The sequence below is a fragment of the Rhinatrema bivittatum genome, chromosome 4 (assembly GCF_901001135.1).
Source record: "Rhinatrema bivittatum chromosome 4, aRhiBiv1.1, whole genome shotgun sequence".
In the NCBI taxonomy this organism is placed as follows: Eukaryota; Metazoa; Chordata; class Amphibia; order Gymnophiona; family Rhinatrematidae; genus Rhinatrema; species Rhinatrema bivittatum.
The window spans coordinates 231,019,168-231,036,461 of NC_042618.1; the positions used below are offsets into that span (position 1 = coordinate 231,019,168).

General features: G+C 42.0%; 1 protein-coding gene across 18 annotated transcripts in view; it reads right to left on the bottom strand.

Moving 5' to 3' along the window:
* The window catches only part of CACNA1C (calcium voltage-gated channel subunit alpha1 C), a 1,539,476-nt gene that overhangs the window by 377,947 nt on the left and 1,144,235 nt on the right, over positions 1-17,294 (bottom strand). For all 18 annotated transcript variants that reach the window (XM_029599882.1, XM_029599881.1, XM_029599874.1 and 15 more), the window contains 3 exons: positions 15,942-15,968; positions 10,125-10,285; positions 8,369-8,594 (listed from right to left, as the gene is read on the bottom strand). In XM_029599882.1, the coding sequence (XP_029455742.1) occupies positions 8,369-8,594; positions 10,125-10,285; positions 15,942-15,968 (414 nt within the window). The remainder of the gene's footprint in view (positions 1-8,368; positions 8,595-10,124; positions 10,286-15,941; positions 15,969-17,294) is intronic.

Here is a 17,294-nt window from a genome sequence, read left to right on the forward strand (position 1 = left end):
TTCACCCGAACTGAGTAGAGGTGTTCCTTGGATGGGGCAGAGAATACAACAATGTCTTTCCAAAGCTATGTACCTTGCTTTGAAGGGAAAAAGTACCCGCCAAAATGGCAGGTGCAAATCTCTGGGGCATTTTCAATTTTTCATGGGCAAGACTTTCCCCTTTGAGGATTGGCACAATGGCCGTGAGAGAAAAGTACCTATGGATTTTGAAATTACCCATATACATTTAAAAATTGCCCCCAAATAGGAAAAATCCTTTAGGACACCTGGTCCTAAAAGCTATAAAAAAAAAGCTTATTATTCGCCAACCCTACATTCTTCACTTTATCATTTTTGTCCTTTATTACTGGGCTTTTTTATTTTTTATTTATTCATACTTTGCTCTTACCTAGTAATAAATGTGTTTGGCCACAGGAGGCATCTCTTTTGCTGTTAGAGTCGCTGCCTCCTAAGGATCCTGAAACACAGAGTGACCCAGCTGTGCCTCGTCAGCCTGCAAATCCCAGAATCCTCCCGAGGCATTGCTGACCATGCCAAGGCCTATCCTAATGCAAGCCACAAGGATGAAGTCATTCTTGTGCCATAGGAGGGCATGGCCAGGGAATCCTTCTACTTGTTTTTATATCTCAAATGCTTACTTTTCCTACGAAATAACATTTCAGACCTCATGGAGTTTTAGAATTACGATGAGGGCAGTTCTCAAAGGTATTGACCCGGGTAAAATGATCTGCTTGAACCCTGCCCTCCTCAAAAATGGCCAGGAGGAGGCACGGTTGCCTTTTCAGCCACGTTTTAAAGGAAGGACTCTTGCGGGCCTGTGTGCGTCAAGGCAGAAAAGTGACTCATGCACACAGTGATTTCCTAGAATATGATGCTTTTTTGCCCTCGCTCAGCCACCCACACCAACAGAAGGCACAAAGTTCGCAGGAACTTTAAACGCAGGGACTTTGTGTCTGCTCATTTTCAATGGAAGAACTGGCGCAACGCACGTGGGCTGAAATTGCCCGCATACCAGGGATGGTGCAAGGAAATTAGGCACCCTAGGCGCCTTCTGCCTTGCGCCCCCCCCCCGTCATGCCACCCCCTCCTGTCGTGCTGCCCCACCCCTCCCAGGCTCGCGCATTCTCTCCCACTTCTCCGTGCGGCGAAAGCTGTCAGTGCCTGCAAGGGAAAGAGAAGTGCTGGGTTGGGTGAGGATGGACAGGTCGCTTGTCGATTGTCGCTACCGTGGATGCTGCCCCTGGGACCCTGACGCCCTAGGCCTCCGCCGAGTTCGCCTAGTGCTTCCACCGGCCCTGCCACATACTTCATACACAACCCAGGTTATTTGAATATTGCCCCCTATGAAATTCTTTGCTTGCAGGCATCTATGTTATCTTCCTATACTCCATTATTTGTAGTCGTTATCTGGCTGCTGAGTTCCCTCTGCTATACCAAGCAACTGCTCAGCTTCCTAATATGTATTACTAAACATATTTTAATACTTGAAATGTGGTTTTCTATTCTAATCAGGATATTGTACTGAGAACCAGGTAAACTAATGATTTTTATCAAAGATATTGGTCCCAGATTCTAACACTTGTTAATGTGCTATCTCTTTTTGCTTGATCTTGTTGATCAATTCTGGAGACTCGTTCACGGTTTTTAATCCCGTGTCAATGCCCTGGCTGTGAAAGTCATCAGATAGGGAGAACGAATAAGAAAAGGATTAAAAATGTGCCGCGACTGCTCCTGTGTAGGTGGAGCAATCCTCTTGGGGGTTATGTTATCGTTCCATGTTTTGTTTTAGCGAGACTGCAATTTGAACACTGAAAGTTTTTGAAAAACATTTCTAAATCAAGTTCCCAGATACCGAGGGTTCAGAAAATGCTTCATTTTCTTCCCTCCTGTGCTTTTTCTCTCCCTTTCCTGACTAAATATTAAGCTTGTGCAACTCTGGCTAAGGTCTCTTAAGAAGGTTTCTAGAAGGGCTTCTGCTCTCTAAGAGGTTGAACAAAAGATGAAAGAGCTCTGTTCCTGCAGTGCCCTGCAAGAGGCAAGTTCTCTCCTGTAAAGGAAAGGGATTGAGAGAAACACAGAAACGACGGCAGAAAAGGACCAAATGGTCCATCCAGTTTGCCCAGCAAGTTTCTTAAAGTAGCCACTGTCACTCTGTGCAGTTTACCCCCATGTTTCTCTTAAGGGTAGTAACTGCCTCTCCAAGGTTGCAGCTGGCCAGTGGCATACTGAGGGTCTCCGGCGCCCGGGGGCCAATGCATTTGTGTGCCTCTCCAGCGCCCCCCCCTCCCCCAATCCTTCTTGTACTAATGCTTAAGGTCACAGAAAATCAGTGGCGTCTCTAGACAGAATAATTGGGGGTGAGGGGCGGGGCCAAAATGACATTTCCTCATTTCACACTCACCTCCATAGCATGGCCCCCTGCTTTAAAACTGGCTATAAAAAAAGTCTTAATAAGAAAGTCCAAAGGGTCTTCTGCATAATTTTAAAAAGCTGGCTAGTTTCACACTTCAGGTAAAACTACTATTAAAATTATTTGATAGCCTCATTCAACTCATTCTATGTGTCTATGAGAGTGATGTCTGGAATGTATACAGGAAGGAAATCAATGTCAATATAAATCCTCACCTCCAGTTCTGTAATACACTGTGCAGCCATAGAAATTCACCCAACAAAGGAGCTTGGATGCTTCCCTTACAGCTCATCATACAAAAAAATATTTTCAAATTCTGGTGTTACCTCACAGTAATAGCAGCACAAATACCTTCCACTGCCAGACATATTGTGAACTAATACAAAACCCCACAAAAAAGACACTCAAAATCTATACAGAAAACCTATCGTAATGTAACAGTAGTAGCACCAAGGACTCAAACAACAAAAACTCTACCTGTGAGAAAGCACAGGTAATTAATTATACTGGCTCCTAAAATACCAATACACCACCTACTGAGGAAACAAGACAAACCTGATTGTTATAGATCCCTATACAGACACTACATTCTAGCAGAATCTCTCATCATGGTCACACGCACAGAGCAGAGACAGACCCTCACCAAATGCAGAATAATGGATCACAAATTAGACAAAAACTGAAATGGAAACCCAAAGAAGCCAGACTCTGTGTATTAACAATGGAAAAACAGAACCACCATTCCTCATAAAACAATAAAATCAAGAAACATAAAGCATCAGTTATAATAGTAAAACCATACTAATAAAAGAATATTTTTAAACCACTGACAAACAGAATAACTTCTATTAATTAAAATCATATACATTTTTAAAAAATTTACCAAGCACCAATAAAATATTTCAAAACAGCACATATATCAAATAACACCCAATAATTAAAACTAATAAGGTTAAAAAAAATGTCCCTGTGGCCCATATCTGGGAACTTGATTTCCAGTCACTTTGAGATTGTCGAGGAATAGGGACTTAGCGGGGCATACAAATGTTATCCTCTCTCTCTCACACATACTCGCATGTCTATTCTCTCTCGCACATACACTGTCACATACACACACATGCATGCTCTTATACACACCCATAACCTCTCTCTCTCTCACAAAGACACATGCTCAGGCTCTATGACCCTCTATCTCCGCCCCCCCCCCTCCCCACACACAAGCTCTTACTCCCCTGGACTCTCTCATACACCCACATTCTCTCACTCTCACTGGCTTCGCTCCCATACACACAAAAGCAAGTTCCCAGTCATTCTCATACCCGCAACCAGACTCCCTTGCAGGCTCCCATTCATTCTCACATACCAAACACACCCCCCCAGGCAGGCACCCATTCTCACCCAAACAGACCCCAGGAAGGCACCCATCCATTCTCATCACAGACATCCCCCCAGGCAGGTACCCATTCATTCCCCTCCCCCAGGCAGAGTCCCATTCATACACATGCACACACTGAAGGCAGACCCCCCTCTCTTTCTTTTGCCAGCAACCTCGGAGCCTCTCTCATTCCTCTGCTGCCACTGTCACTGCTGCTCACTGGCTACTGGGGAGGAGGCAATTGCTGCTACTGGCACAGGAGCCTGTTCTGCTGCCTCCTCTGTGCAGGCCCTGCGGTATTAAAAATTTGCGGGGCTTCCAGTTCCTCTATGCTGATCTCGTACATTGCGAGATCAGCACAGAGAAAGTGCTACTCCTTCACATTCCCAAAGATAACAGATGCCAATCATTAAAAATTCAATATTTGTTTTTTTACCTTTGCTGTCTGATCTTAGTTTTCTAATTGGTTGTTCACAGGCTTTTTTTCCCTCATGTTCCCTTTCTTGGTCTTTTGCCATTTCCTTTTAAAGGGTCTCTTTTTTTTCTATTTCTTCGCTCTCCACATGTCTTCTTCCCTTCCTCCCTCAAACATACACTCAGGCTCTCATTCTCACATGCTGTGTCTCTCTCTCAGACACACACTCAGGCTCTCATTCTCACATGCTGTATCTTTCTCTCACACATACACAAAGATACAGGTTCTCACTCTCACATGCTGTCTCACACAGACACAGAGCTCTCACATGCTGTCTCTCATACATACAAACTGGCTCTCTCTTTCACATGCTGTCGAACTCTCACACATACACACGCAGGCTCTCTCACTCTCACAAGTTGTCTCTCACACACACACAGAGGCTTTCACATGCTATCTCTCAAAACATACAGACTCTCACTCCCACAGTCTCTCAACTCATTCTCACATACACATATACACACACACACACACACAATCTCTACTCACTCTCATACACACACACACACACACACACTCTACAGAGCCTCAGCCTTCCTCTCGCCTCTGGGCCTCTTCTTCACGGGTTGTCATGGGATGGACTCTGGCGGCCCTGATCTTCTCGAGCCACTGTGAGATGGGATAGCAGCGGCCCTGCCACAGATTCTGCTCCTCTTCTGCATGCAGATCGATATTCCTCCTCCTTCCTGCCCGCGCAGCTCCTGCAACATTTTTCTTCCACGACCGCGCAAGCAGGAAGGAGAAGGAGTGCCTAGAGGTTTGGAGATGACTTGTTTTCTTCGAGCCATGGTGGGATGAGCTCAGCCATGGTTCCACCAATCTTCCCAAAAAAGTTGTCATGGCCATGCACGCGCACAGCTTAGAGGGAGCAATGGCAGCCCAAAAGGAAAGGAACGGCATGCTTCCCTGCTCAGCCGCTGGTGGGATGAGGTCCACCAGTGGCCTCATGGGCCTCCCTATGTCGGCCATCACCGCCTCCCTATGGCCCTGTGCTCGGTGGCATTGACCCCCCCCCCCCCCTCGGTACTTCACTGCAGCTAGCAACATTTTTTAATGGGTGATGAGCTTTCTTAAAAATTCAGACAGTATTGCTTGACGTGCTTTGCTTATGGACTTGGCCATAGAAGCAGTCCTGTGCTTTTTGCCTTATGTCTGCAATTCAGTACCCCAGACCGTAGACCTCGGGCTCTTTTGGTTGTTGCCTGCATCCAATTCCCCTTTGGGGAAAGGACCACAGAAGTGTATAGTTAATGTTTGAGTGATAGTAGGTGTCATTCCCCCAAAGCAGATGAGTTTGGTAAAGAGCATAAAAGGTGCTTCCACAGGCATTTGGGGAAACATAAGTAAGAAAGAGTGGAGAGAGTAGAAGAGTGAGTTTAAATTGTGACAGTTACAAGTTTCAGATCACTGTAGTGACAATGAGGAGTCCATATCCATGGGAATGTTACCCCGAAGATCTTGGGAGTACAGGCTGATTTTTGTTTCTCTATCTAATAGGATTTCTGCCGACTGAGCTATTTCTCCTTTGATTACGGGAACTGAATCCAGATATCTCTCAGGTTGTAGAAAAAAAGACCACATGACACCTATTTTGAAATCTCTACACTGGCCTCCCATTGAGTCCCGAATCCAATAAAAAGCACTCTGTACCCTGCACAAAGCAATCTACGGTGAGCAAGTAGATTGGATGAACGCTGTCATTCAGCTACACACTCCGCAGCGATCGGCAGACAAAGGTCTTCTGTCAATACCAACTATCAAATCAGCTAGATTATCCCATGTAAGGGATCGTATTATATCCATTGCAGGAACAAAACTATGGAATGCTTTACCTACAGCACTGAGATTAACAACTGAAAAAAAGCAATTTAAAGCTGATTTAAAAACGTGGCTGTTTAAATGCGCATTTGCAGAATATAAATCAGCTAACCAGCCTGACCAGAAATAAGCAAACCACTCTGATGAGCTATCCCCTGTATATTTTAGTTTAATTTCTATCTTAATGTTTTATGATTATGTTATTTATTTAATCTATGATTTTATCTCTCTTAACAGCTAATTTATTCTTTTACCCTATATAGTTTTTAGCTGTTACTATTTATGATCATTGTATTTCTAACCTTTTTTATCATGTGTGAACCGATGTGCAGGCTTGTCTGATGTGTCGGTATATAAAAAAACCAATAAACTAAACTAAACTAAAACCTAAGATCCTCCAATAAACAGTTACTTTCAATCCCTTCAGTTTCTTCAGCTAAACTCATCACGGTCAGAGAGAGAGCCATATCACTTGTGGGACCTAAATTATGGAATACTTTACCAGTGGATCTAAGATTGCAAATTGAACTTGTTTAAAAAAGCCCTAAAAACCTGGCTATTTGAGCTGGCTTACAAAGCAGGCATTGGTTAAAATCTGACTACCTCTTAATTGGGCCGATACAGTAAACTCTGCGGGAGAGCGGGCGAACGCAGGCCACTCTCCTGTGCGCGCGATTCACTATGCAAATTAGGCCCGGCGGTAAAAACAGGCAAAAGGAGGCGCTAGGGATACTAGCGCATCCCTAGAGCCTCCTTTTGGACCGGAGCGGCGACTGTCAGTGGGTTTGACAGCCAACGCTCAATTTTGCCGGCATCAGTTCTTGAGCCTGCTGACAGCCACGGGCACGGAAACCGGACGCCGGCAAAACTGAGTGTCTGGTTTTCGACCCGCAAGCCGCGGGCCGACTTCAAATTTTTTTTTTTTTTTTTACTTTTGGTAACTTTCGGGACCTCCGACTTAATATCGCCATGATATTAAGTCAGAGGGTGCATAGAAAAGCAGTTTTTACTGCTTTTCTGTGCACTTTCCCGGTGCCCGAAGAAATGCATTTGCATGTTGTGGGCGCTATTAGGTTCGGGGGGTTGGATGCGCGTTTCGGCCCCTTACTGAATAAGGGGTAACGCTAGTGCGTCAAAAACGCGCATCCAATAGGACGCGCATACATCAGAGAGCACTGTACTATATCGGCCCAAATGTCATTTACCACAATTTCTTAGAAGCAATTTTACTTAACTTGCACATTTTTTACTGATTTACTAACTGTTCTTTTGATCATGATTTGCATAGCACTTTTTTAATGCAATTATAGACTATTTTACAATTTTACTTAATTTGTATTCTTTTAATTGCTTTATTAATTGTTCTTATGATCATAGTTTTACTTTATGCTTTTATGTTTTAATTACTATGTTCTTACTATTAATTTTATTTTTTACATATTTTACTGAAATGTTTATATGTTTTGAAATGTTTGTAAACTGTTGTGAAGGCTAGTCTAAACAATGGTATATAAAAAGCCTAACAAATAAATATCGTTGCTGGGAATTCTATTGAAGATTTGGAAATCTCTGGACTTTAAATAAATTCTGTTCTGTTGGAACCAACAAATCTGTGTGGACATTGAGTTCATGGTAAGTCTCCCCTTGAGCCTCCCACAAGATTTCTGATCCCCAATTGGTGTTCCTTGATAGACTAAGACTCATCCTGGGACAACAGCAGCAGTCACTCACCACCTCTGCATTCTCTGAAGGTGACCCCCGCAGAAAGAGGGGTTACACTTGGATCAGAAATTTTTATGTGGCAGGTTATAGATTTTGCAAATATGCAACCCCCCCCCCCCAAAAAAAATCCTGCATTCTTATGAGTACATTTCTTATTATGGATATGAATGTTGTACAAAACCAAGAAGGACAGGTGACGTTGCTTAAGGAGGAGGAATCAGCTGCATGGCACAGATTAACAGCTGATAATGTTTAAAATCATGCTTTTAGTAGAATATTCATAGAATACAAAGAGCAAAGAAAATAGTTTCACAAATGGATCCAAGAGAAGATCCAACACAAATAAAGTATAGATGACATCTTTTTGATGAACTAATCCAATACATTTGTGATCATCTTTCAAGGCTCACTTTAATCAGATCAATGCAAAATGATACCATTTGGTTGCCTATGCAAGCAACCAACAACTGAATAGTAAATTTAGGGGACATCATCTTTGGTTCATTTTGAATTGACCAGCTTTTTTTTTTCTCCTCATGGAAACCATCTTAAAAGCAGGCAAAAGTACCTGGTGATCTTGAATATTCTCAGGAGCCGGACGCATCGCAGCACAGAAATACCCAGAGGAGACATAATCTTGGTTTCCACCAGGATGGTCTCCAGGATTCCTCCACAAACGATAAAGCAGTCGAAGCGGTTGAAGAGAGACACAAAGTATGCCTGCAGTCCCAAGCTGTACATCTTTAGCAACATTTCCGCCGTGAAGAGAGCCAGCAGCACTTTGTTTGCAGTATCTGGTGATAACATACAGGTAATAAACAGATACATGCAGCCGTCCAATCCACATTGCTAACACTGAGGTGACTTGCAAAGGCAGAAAATATAACAGATTACAATATTTTCAAAATTCCCCCAGTACAGTGGAGGCCTTCGCTATATTGCTATTGGCAATAACAATGGTGTTAAACTTGCCCAAGGGTGAAAAACACAGATTAGTGATGGGTTTTGTGAATACAATTGCTGATTGTGGTCATTTTGCCTAACTCAAATTGTTGTCTTTTCCTCCTCTTCTGGTGAATTGTGGGGCAGGAAAGCTGGAAAAGAAAAGTCACTTCTAAAGTCAACCTATTGATATCATCCTCAAGCCAGTGAGATGCATTCCAGCTGATATAGGTCACCTCATTGCCCCTTGAGTGCAAACACATCTCCTAAATGATACATCCAAGATTACTACTGAAAACTTCTATCATACTTTGCCATATGGACAAATTAAACTCATTTAGGTGGTAATTTTCAAGGGAATTCTGCAGGTAAAATGGTACTTTACCCACAGACATGGCCCTTTAGAAAACTGTGCAACCAATTTGAATGTAAAATAACAAGCATATGTGCTGTATGCCTATATTTTTATGCACATAGGAGAGAGGCATTCCGGGGGTGGAGTCTGGGTGGGGTTAGAACTTTCACATATAATTTTAACAGCAAATCTGTTTTAAAAAAAAAAAAATGCAAGCAGACCCATAATTTTTGGTTCAGTTTGTTTGTTTGCCAAACAAAACAAAAAAACCCCAAGCAAACAAAATCCCAAACTACTAAATAAAATAAAATAAAATAAAATGGGCCTCCTGTCACCTTTCCATGCCAAAAAACTGCCCCAAGTTGGCTCAGGGTTTAGTCCTAGGCTGGGCTTGGTGTAGATGCCTAACTCTAGGCCAGACTCTAGTCCCGGCACGGAGGCCTAGCCTTGGGCCAGGTCTGGTGCCAGAGCCTAGCGCCAGGGCCTGCCCTGTATGGGCCAAGGCCAGGTCCTTCTTAAGTGCTGAGGCCAAGTTGCTCCCACCTCAGCCCCTTCTTACCCTCTTTCCAGGCAGGAGTGATATCATGTATATCAAAATGGTACCAGCTGTATCATGGAAAGCACCAAAGTAACATCACTTCAATGATTTGACCAGGTGGACAGCACCATTTTAAAAGCTCTGTGATCCAGGTAAGAGCAACTGGGCATCGTTCCTGACCGTTTCCATGCAGCATCCAGGAAGGGGGAAATAAGGAGGCTTGGGTGGCCGCCAACTGGCCCTGGAACTTTTGAAAAATGCAGCCTTGGCCCAATGTTGGGCTATTTTCATAGGATGATATTTTGAACAAATCAAAAATGGTTTCATTAGTCGCATTTTTTACATTTGTTCAAAATGAATGCACGTCCTTGCTAGCTTATTCTTTGCTGTCTCTCCCTTTCCTTTACCACTTTCCTTCTCTCTCTCTCCCATGCTACATGGTCACTGTCTCTTGGTGGGTGCAAAGATGGCATCGGCACCATTACTTACCTTGGACCTCTGTCAACCAGTCTGGCTGGCTGTAGTGTTCAGAAGCAATTGTAAGGGTATTGAGGAACACAAGAAATATCACCAGCCAATAGAAAACATTGGACTTTACTGCAGCTCGACACTTCCTTCGGCAGAACCTGTTCCACCGGCGCCAGTAGCGGCTGCGGGAGAAAAGAAAAGGGATCAATCCCGGAGCCACTGCTAGCCAGCAAACAGGATGTTAAATCATTAACTTCTTAAAACTAGTGAAAAAATGTTAAGGCTGATGTCGCATTTGACATAATTTGTAATTGAAAAATGCTCTTTCTTGGGACTAGAGAGAAAGGAAGAAGGGGATATCCAGGAAAGCACACTGGATCCCATTCTCAAATGAGTTTCTTCCTTTTTTGTGCCCCTGGCAATACCCCTTTAATCTCAGAGCCCATGACATGCAAAGATTGTGGTACAAGTGAGTCATGGAGACCTCTTCTCAATAGAAGTCAACAAAAAATGTCACCATATCAGATGCAATGCATCACGTTTGATATATGAATGAAGGACACTGGTGGAGTCCTGAATTTCATGTCATTTTAGCAATAACCTTCACTACAAATTTCTAAGATAAATTTGTATCTCTAGTCATAATTTAATGAAAGCATGAGGAGCTTTTACTGAGAAATGACTAGGGTAATTTATTTTTTTTTTTTTTACTCTGTATTAATATTTAATACATTTAAGAAATGACTTAATGAAAATTAATCATGAATATATGCAAAGAAAATAAATCCCAAAGAAAAAAACAATACTAATTAACAAAATGTAAAAAAAAAAAATATTTATATTTCCATGAAAACTCCACATCTTGAGAGGGGGAAGAAAATCAAATCTTGAATTAAATCAAACCATAATAGTCAAGCCACTATACTTTACCCTAAATAGACCCTACACATCGACCCTTATACTCCTACTCCCTCTAACCACCATGTTCCAAACAAAATTTATTTAACCACATTTTTATCAGACAGAAATCTTTCCATTTGCAAAGGGTCAGAGGAAATAAACTTATTCTCTTAATAACAAACTATAAACTTGCATGGAAACTTTAAAAAAAATGAGAATGCTCCAAGGGCTAATTAATTTTAACATAGATGGCAATTCACAAAAAGAACATATAGGTTTGTCCAAAAGTAGTAATGGCCTAATAAGTAAAGAAGCTATTCTATTCTACAGGTTGACCAGTTTAGTAATCCACATAGGGTGATCCGAAAGCTCCATGTCAAGAGAGACAAGCTGAGACATCCCTGTTTTAACCAATTCATACATGGAGAAGTAGTTTTGATTTCCCTAAGAAAACAGGACCACATCTCCATGTATGTGATGGGGGATAACCAGGATTGGCTCACCTTGTTTCCCTTGATATGATGCAATATAGTCACCAGGGCCATCACAAGTGGTAGGCAACAAGGGGGACTGCCCAGGGTGGCAATCTATGGGATTTAGGGGTACAACATGCTGCCCTTTAGAGTCAGAGCCAGATTATGGAGCGGGCCAACAGAGCCAGATTATGGAGTGGGCCAACAATTATACCTATTGGGGTGCTATCCAATAGGGTGCTGAAACCTCATCGGGGTGTGTGTGTGGGGGGGAGGGGGGAGGCGGTGATGGCGCCAAATTACTAGCCTGCCCTGGGTGCCAACATCTTTCAGTCCGACTTTGTTTTGAGACTGTCTATGAGTTTGTGAACACAAGATCCTGAAAAGGAATGGGAGCATTGAAAGCAACCGTTGCCTGGGGTGCTGTTTAGCCCAGTGACTTTCCTGATGGTTACAGCAACAGCTCAGAATAAATGGCAAAAACTCTGAGAGAAAATGGTTTTGATGCAGGGGCACAGCACAATTATACAGTGCTATATGCCTAGGGCTCATTAAAATGAATTATTTCCTCTGTATTTTCAGGACCGGTTGTGAGTGCTGCATCCTCTGCTGGTCTTAATGGATAATATCAGAACTGGTCGCCTAGTGCAAGACTCATCTTCCTGTATCATCACTGTGCCCATGTAGCCCTCTTCTCACTGGCTTCCCATCTGCTTCTCCATACAGTTCAGGCTCCTCTTGCTTGCCTACAAATGCATTCATTTTGAGCTCCTCGTTAGTTATTTTCTCTTCTCGCTCCCTATACCCTTCTTTATGAACACTGTTTATCGGGCAAGATACTCTCATCTGTGTCCTTACATAAGAACATAAGAAAATGCCATACTGGGTCAGACCAAGGGTCCATCAAGCCCAGCATCCTGCCTCCAACAGTGGCCAATCCAGGCCACAAGAACCTGGCAAGCACCCACCAACTCCTGACTCTGCGCTTTCCACCTTGCTGTGCCATAGGCCTGGAATAGACTTCCTGAACTGGTGTGTCATGCTTTCTGGCCATATTCAAACCCAGACTAAAAACTCTTTTTAAATCCTAGCTACTTTTCTACAATAAACACGTCCCATAGACTCTTGCTTGCCATGCAAATTTGTCTTCAACAACCCAAAGAATAGGGAGAACTGCCTTATAAAAGTCTTTCTTGAATTATAGTGCATGCGATACTGCTGACAACTCTGGCAAAAGTACCATATTCTGATTATATAATCAGTTGTTTTTCTGGAAACATTTTTTCAAGTTTCTTTTTTAGTTTTTTTTTTTTGCATTTAAAGTCATTTATGAGAGCCAGTCACCTACAAAGTGTGGACACTCACTGCAGTAATTGAAATCACTTAGCCGAAATGCTGTACTCCTTGGCAGCTTTTACTCCGCTGCAAGAAATGCCTCAAGAGAAGCTGTCAGCCTGACACTGCTAGTGTTTCGACATATAAGCCATTTGCTTCAGGGGCTAGGTGATCGCTTTTTATATTGCAGTTTAGTTCTGTCAAATCATGGCCACTCCAAACTGCATGGAAAAGCTAGCTTAAAAATTTGTGTCCAGAGAAGCAACTGGTATATGATTAGGATCTGGTACTATAGCCTGAGTTGCTAGCAGTATTGCACATGCTATGATACCAGAAAGACTTTTCTAAGGTAGCTCTCCCTGGTCTTTGGGTTGTTGATTATAAGGTGACTGGGTAAGCTGTGTTTCTTTGTGGTGATAAGCTTATGCAAGTTTGTCTTAACTAGACTGTAAACTCCATTAAGCAGGGACTCTCTCTTAGGGGTTTTTGTACTCTGCTTCGTATTTCCAGTTGCGCTTTAGAAATGATAAAAGTCAATATTCAGCAGCAGGCAGACTGGATAAATTATCCAGAAAAAGTTATCCGGATAATGTAAAGCAGATATTCAGTGGTATTGCCACAATGCTGATGAATATAGCCAATTAAATCAAAGTTATCCAGCTAACTGAATGTGGTTTGACCAGACTTACCCAGATAATCCTGAATATCAGAGTTATCCATGTAAGTTATTCAGCTAAGTTTGGCCCACCTCAAAATACTCCTGATTACTCTGATTTACCTGAGTAAGTTTGTCTGGCTAAAATCTTATCTGGATAAGATCAGACCCGGTCAGCATGGCAGGATTTTGAAATCTCACAGTTTATGCTCCTATCCTTTCCGAACAAACTAACTGAATATGGATCTCATAGCAGATAGCATCTGATTAAAATTAATTGACCCATCCAGTCTGCCCAGTAATTTTGGTTTGGACTGCTGGGATATATTCCAGATATCAATCATAGAAGCTTGACTACTTGTAGGGATATTTTGTTCCTTATTTTTCTTCCCATCGGACAGATGAGCATACAAGTTCCTATACGTAATACAACACTCAAATCCTCCCTACTTCAATGTCTTAGCAGAAAGCTTTGGGGTAGTCTAAACAGCTACCAAAAGAAACGGGGCTGTTTCCAGAAACTAGGGAGACTGTTGCCCAAATATCTGGCAACCTATGTCCCTGTGGCCTTACTGTACAGTCTAAAATCCTATCTAGGTGGTGCATGAAGTTACCAAGTGAGGCTCATGCCCAACTCACTCAACTATCTACGTTTGCACCAGTGCAAGGGGATCAGCATTTACAGAACAACATTGTTAGGACTGTAATGTGGTCTCATCTTCTAGGTAAAGACTTTGCAACAAATTCATTTCTAGAGTTTGTATGTGAATTCAGTTCTTCCCAAGTCTCCTCCTTAAAACGTGTCCAGTTGGGATATACCCATCCATGAGTGAAAAACAATTTTATAGGGGCCAGAGTGTTAGGACTAGCTGGTACAATTGTCTCAGCGTGTGGTGAAGCTAGTCCATCTCAGCAGAGTTAGCATGTCTATGATATGATTGATACCCCGTTAATATTTCTCACTTTGGTTCCCCCTGTAAGAATTTTGTTTGTTGATAAAAAAAAGAGTGGTATTTCTTTAAAATTCTTGTTCTGTGTACACAGCCATTCATGAGTGTCAATGATTTCAAAGGATAATTACAAACCACAGAAGGTATTTAAAGCTAATTACATACCTCCCACTCCCAAGAACTGAACCTTGCTTAGCAACTGGTTTCCTGGCAACACTTGCTACTATCTATCTGATAAGTTTAATAGTTTTTTTTTTTTAATTTTATCTAACAAACTTAAATCAAATAACAGGAGGAGGATCTTGCTGTTTCATAGTTAAAGAAGAAACATAGCAGGCTTGTCAGTTGCTTTCATTGCATGATGACAGTAATAACACTTATTCCAGGTCAGCATTCAGCAGACACAATCATTTATAATAAGCAGATTCCACAGGTACCCTGTCTAAAATGCTTAATGGAATATCAAAGCCTTTCAAAGAATGTTATCTTTTTTTTTTTAAAAGTAGCTAATTATAATTAATAGTTATTTTTAGTTTAAATACAGTTTTGTGTGTACTGTGTGTTGTCCAGTTAGCGGTAAAAAAAAATTAATTCTGGGAATGCCAATGCGGTTAATTGATTCAGTCTCTCTCACAGTGACCCAGACTAACCCATAAAATGTTGGATACCAGATGGGCTCCATGTCAACAAGGCTAGGTTGAGCTAGCCCTGGCTTTGCTTCATTGCTTCTATGGACTTCTTTTCTTTAGAAAACTGAAATAAGAGCTCAGATGTTATGGGCAAAATCAAAGCTGGAGCCAATGGGCAACGTTGTTAAATACCCATTTCCAGGCAAATAATGGGAGATCCAGAATGGTGAAGCCAGGTCACTAGGAATAGACTGATCAAGTCACACATTTTTTAAGTCCCGTTCCAGAATATTCTGAGACTTGTAGTCCTGTTTGTCCTGTTTAGCTCAATCAGTTCTTTGGGATCTGATTAGGAATGGGCTAACAATTCACTATTCAAAGTATTGCAATGCTCTACTGTCCTTGTAAGGATATCACTCTGTGGGATGGTCCATTAGTTGCACCATCTGAACTTCCTGAAGCACTTACTGTTCAGAGTCTCCCATCCAACTAAGACTAGCCAACTGACAACAAAGCAACGTCGCAAATTAAAAAAACAAACAGTCATGGTGACTTGATAATTAGTATTGTGGTTAGAATACAGAACTAAGAATCTGGAGACTCGCTCAAGGTCATAAATTCAGTGATGGATAGGGGAACTGATCAAGCTTTCAACTATATTCTAACCACTTCCCCACACTACTGGCACAGTTAACTCTTCTGCAAGCATGAATTCCTTGTGCCATGTCTTAAGCAACCTTGGGATATACTATTATGCAAAATGTGGAGGAAGTAGGGAGGAATCAGATTTGTTGCTGTCCCATAGGAATTACGCTGAATAAACAAAGCAAAAGCAAGTTAGGTGTACTGGAAATAGGTACAATAGCAAACATATCCTAAACTGTAAATATACTCACCTAAACTTGGATTTCGAGATTCGGTGTCTGAAAGGTAAGAAGAGAATATGACAGTGAATCAGTCTTGTACTTCAGACATTATAGAAACAGAAACAGGCAAGAAAAAAAAAATCTCAACATCCAATCTCTATCCTGCAGAGGATTACTATTAGTAGCCAGTGATATACAGTGGAATTGAAGGAAAGGACTCTTAGTAGAAGCAAAGCTATTTCGCCACCTGCTAGTCTAGATAGAAAATGGCACCTTGACTTAAATCCACTATTACTGCTATTTCCCCATCAGACGTTGAGTGGCATTGGCCGTTTAAGAAGCACCATGCTGAGGGCAGCATGTGAGGATTTATGTAATGCAACAACACTGGAGACAGGAAGCAATGATCTGTCTCCCTCTGCTAACAATAACTGTGTAAGGAATGACTTGGTTGAAGAAAGGAGACACTGCAGAAAGTAAGGGAGCAGAAAATGTGCCATCTAATTAACTTATTAATATTTAAGTTTTCCACACAATATAACTTTTAAAAAAAAATGTGTTTTATGAAACAGATATGGATTGAAATAAAGTTTAAAGAAAGCGGCACTGTACAGAAAGAAGAAGATTTTTCCTTTTATTTCCTGCGCCTTCATCCCTGGTGTCTTAGTGGATTTTATGTCTTTTGTACATTATCATCAATATTATATTGTTGTTAAAGTAATTGCTTCTTTTTATGTGGTGTACTTATATTAAAAATTAAAAAAAAAAAATAATGCAATAAGGAGACAGCAGACATAGATTGAAAGGAAAGTTCTACCAGAAGATTTTGAATACAACTCAGAATTACTTTGAAGAAGGCTGGCTCAGTGACTCAGTAGCAGTACAGTGCTCAAACCCTGCAGAAGGCCCCCCACCCATTCGACCACCAATATGGATCTTTCGCTCCCCAGATCGGCTAGGGCTACTATGATGGCAGCGTTCACAGCCCCGAGTGATTGGGGGTAGAATTGTGGTCATCACTCAAGAGTGACACCTAGTGGTGAGATTCAGGCCCATGAAGACAAGGTTCCTGAAGGAGGGCTGGTGCGTAGCCTGTGGTTGAGGACTGTCACTCCAATGACTGGACTAGGTATGTTCGGGAGGGGAGGGGGGGAGGTGGAGTATAAATAGGTGGTGGGGGGAGGGGGTAAATCCCCAGGTACTTGCATATGAAGGTTCATGGCATCAGGTCTCAGCCCAGCCTCCAGTTGAGCCCGGAAGCCGAAAGGAGCAGAAGGAAATGGCCCGGTCTTAAAAAAAAAGAATTGCTTATGGAGAAAGAGAGAATGACAAGGGAAGAAAGGGAAGTGTAAAGGGCTTGAGGTACCTGCCATCTTAGTATAA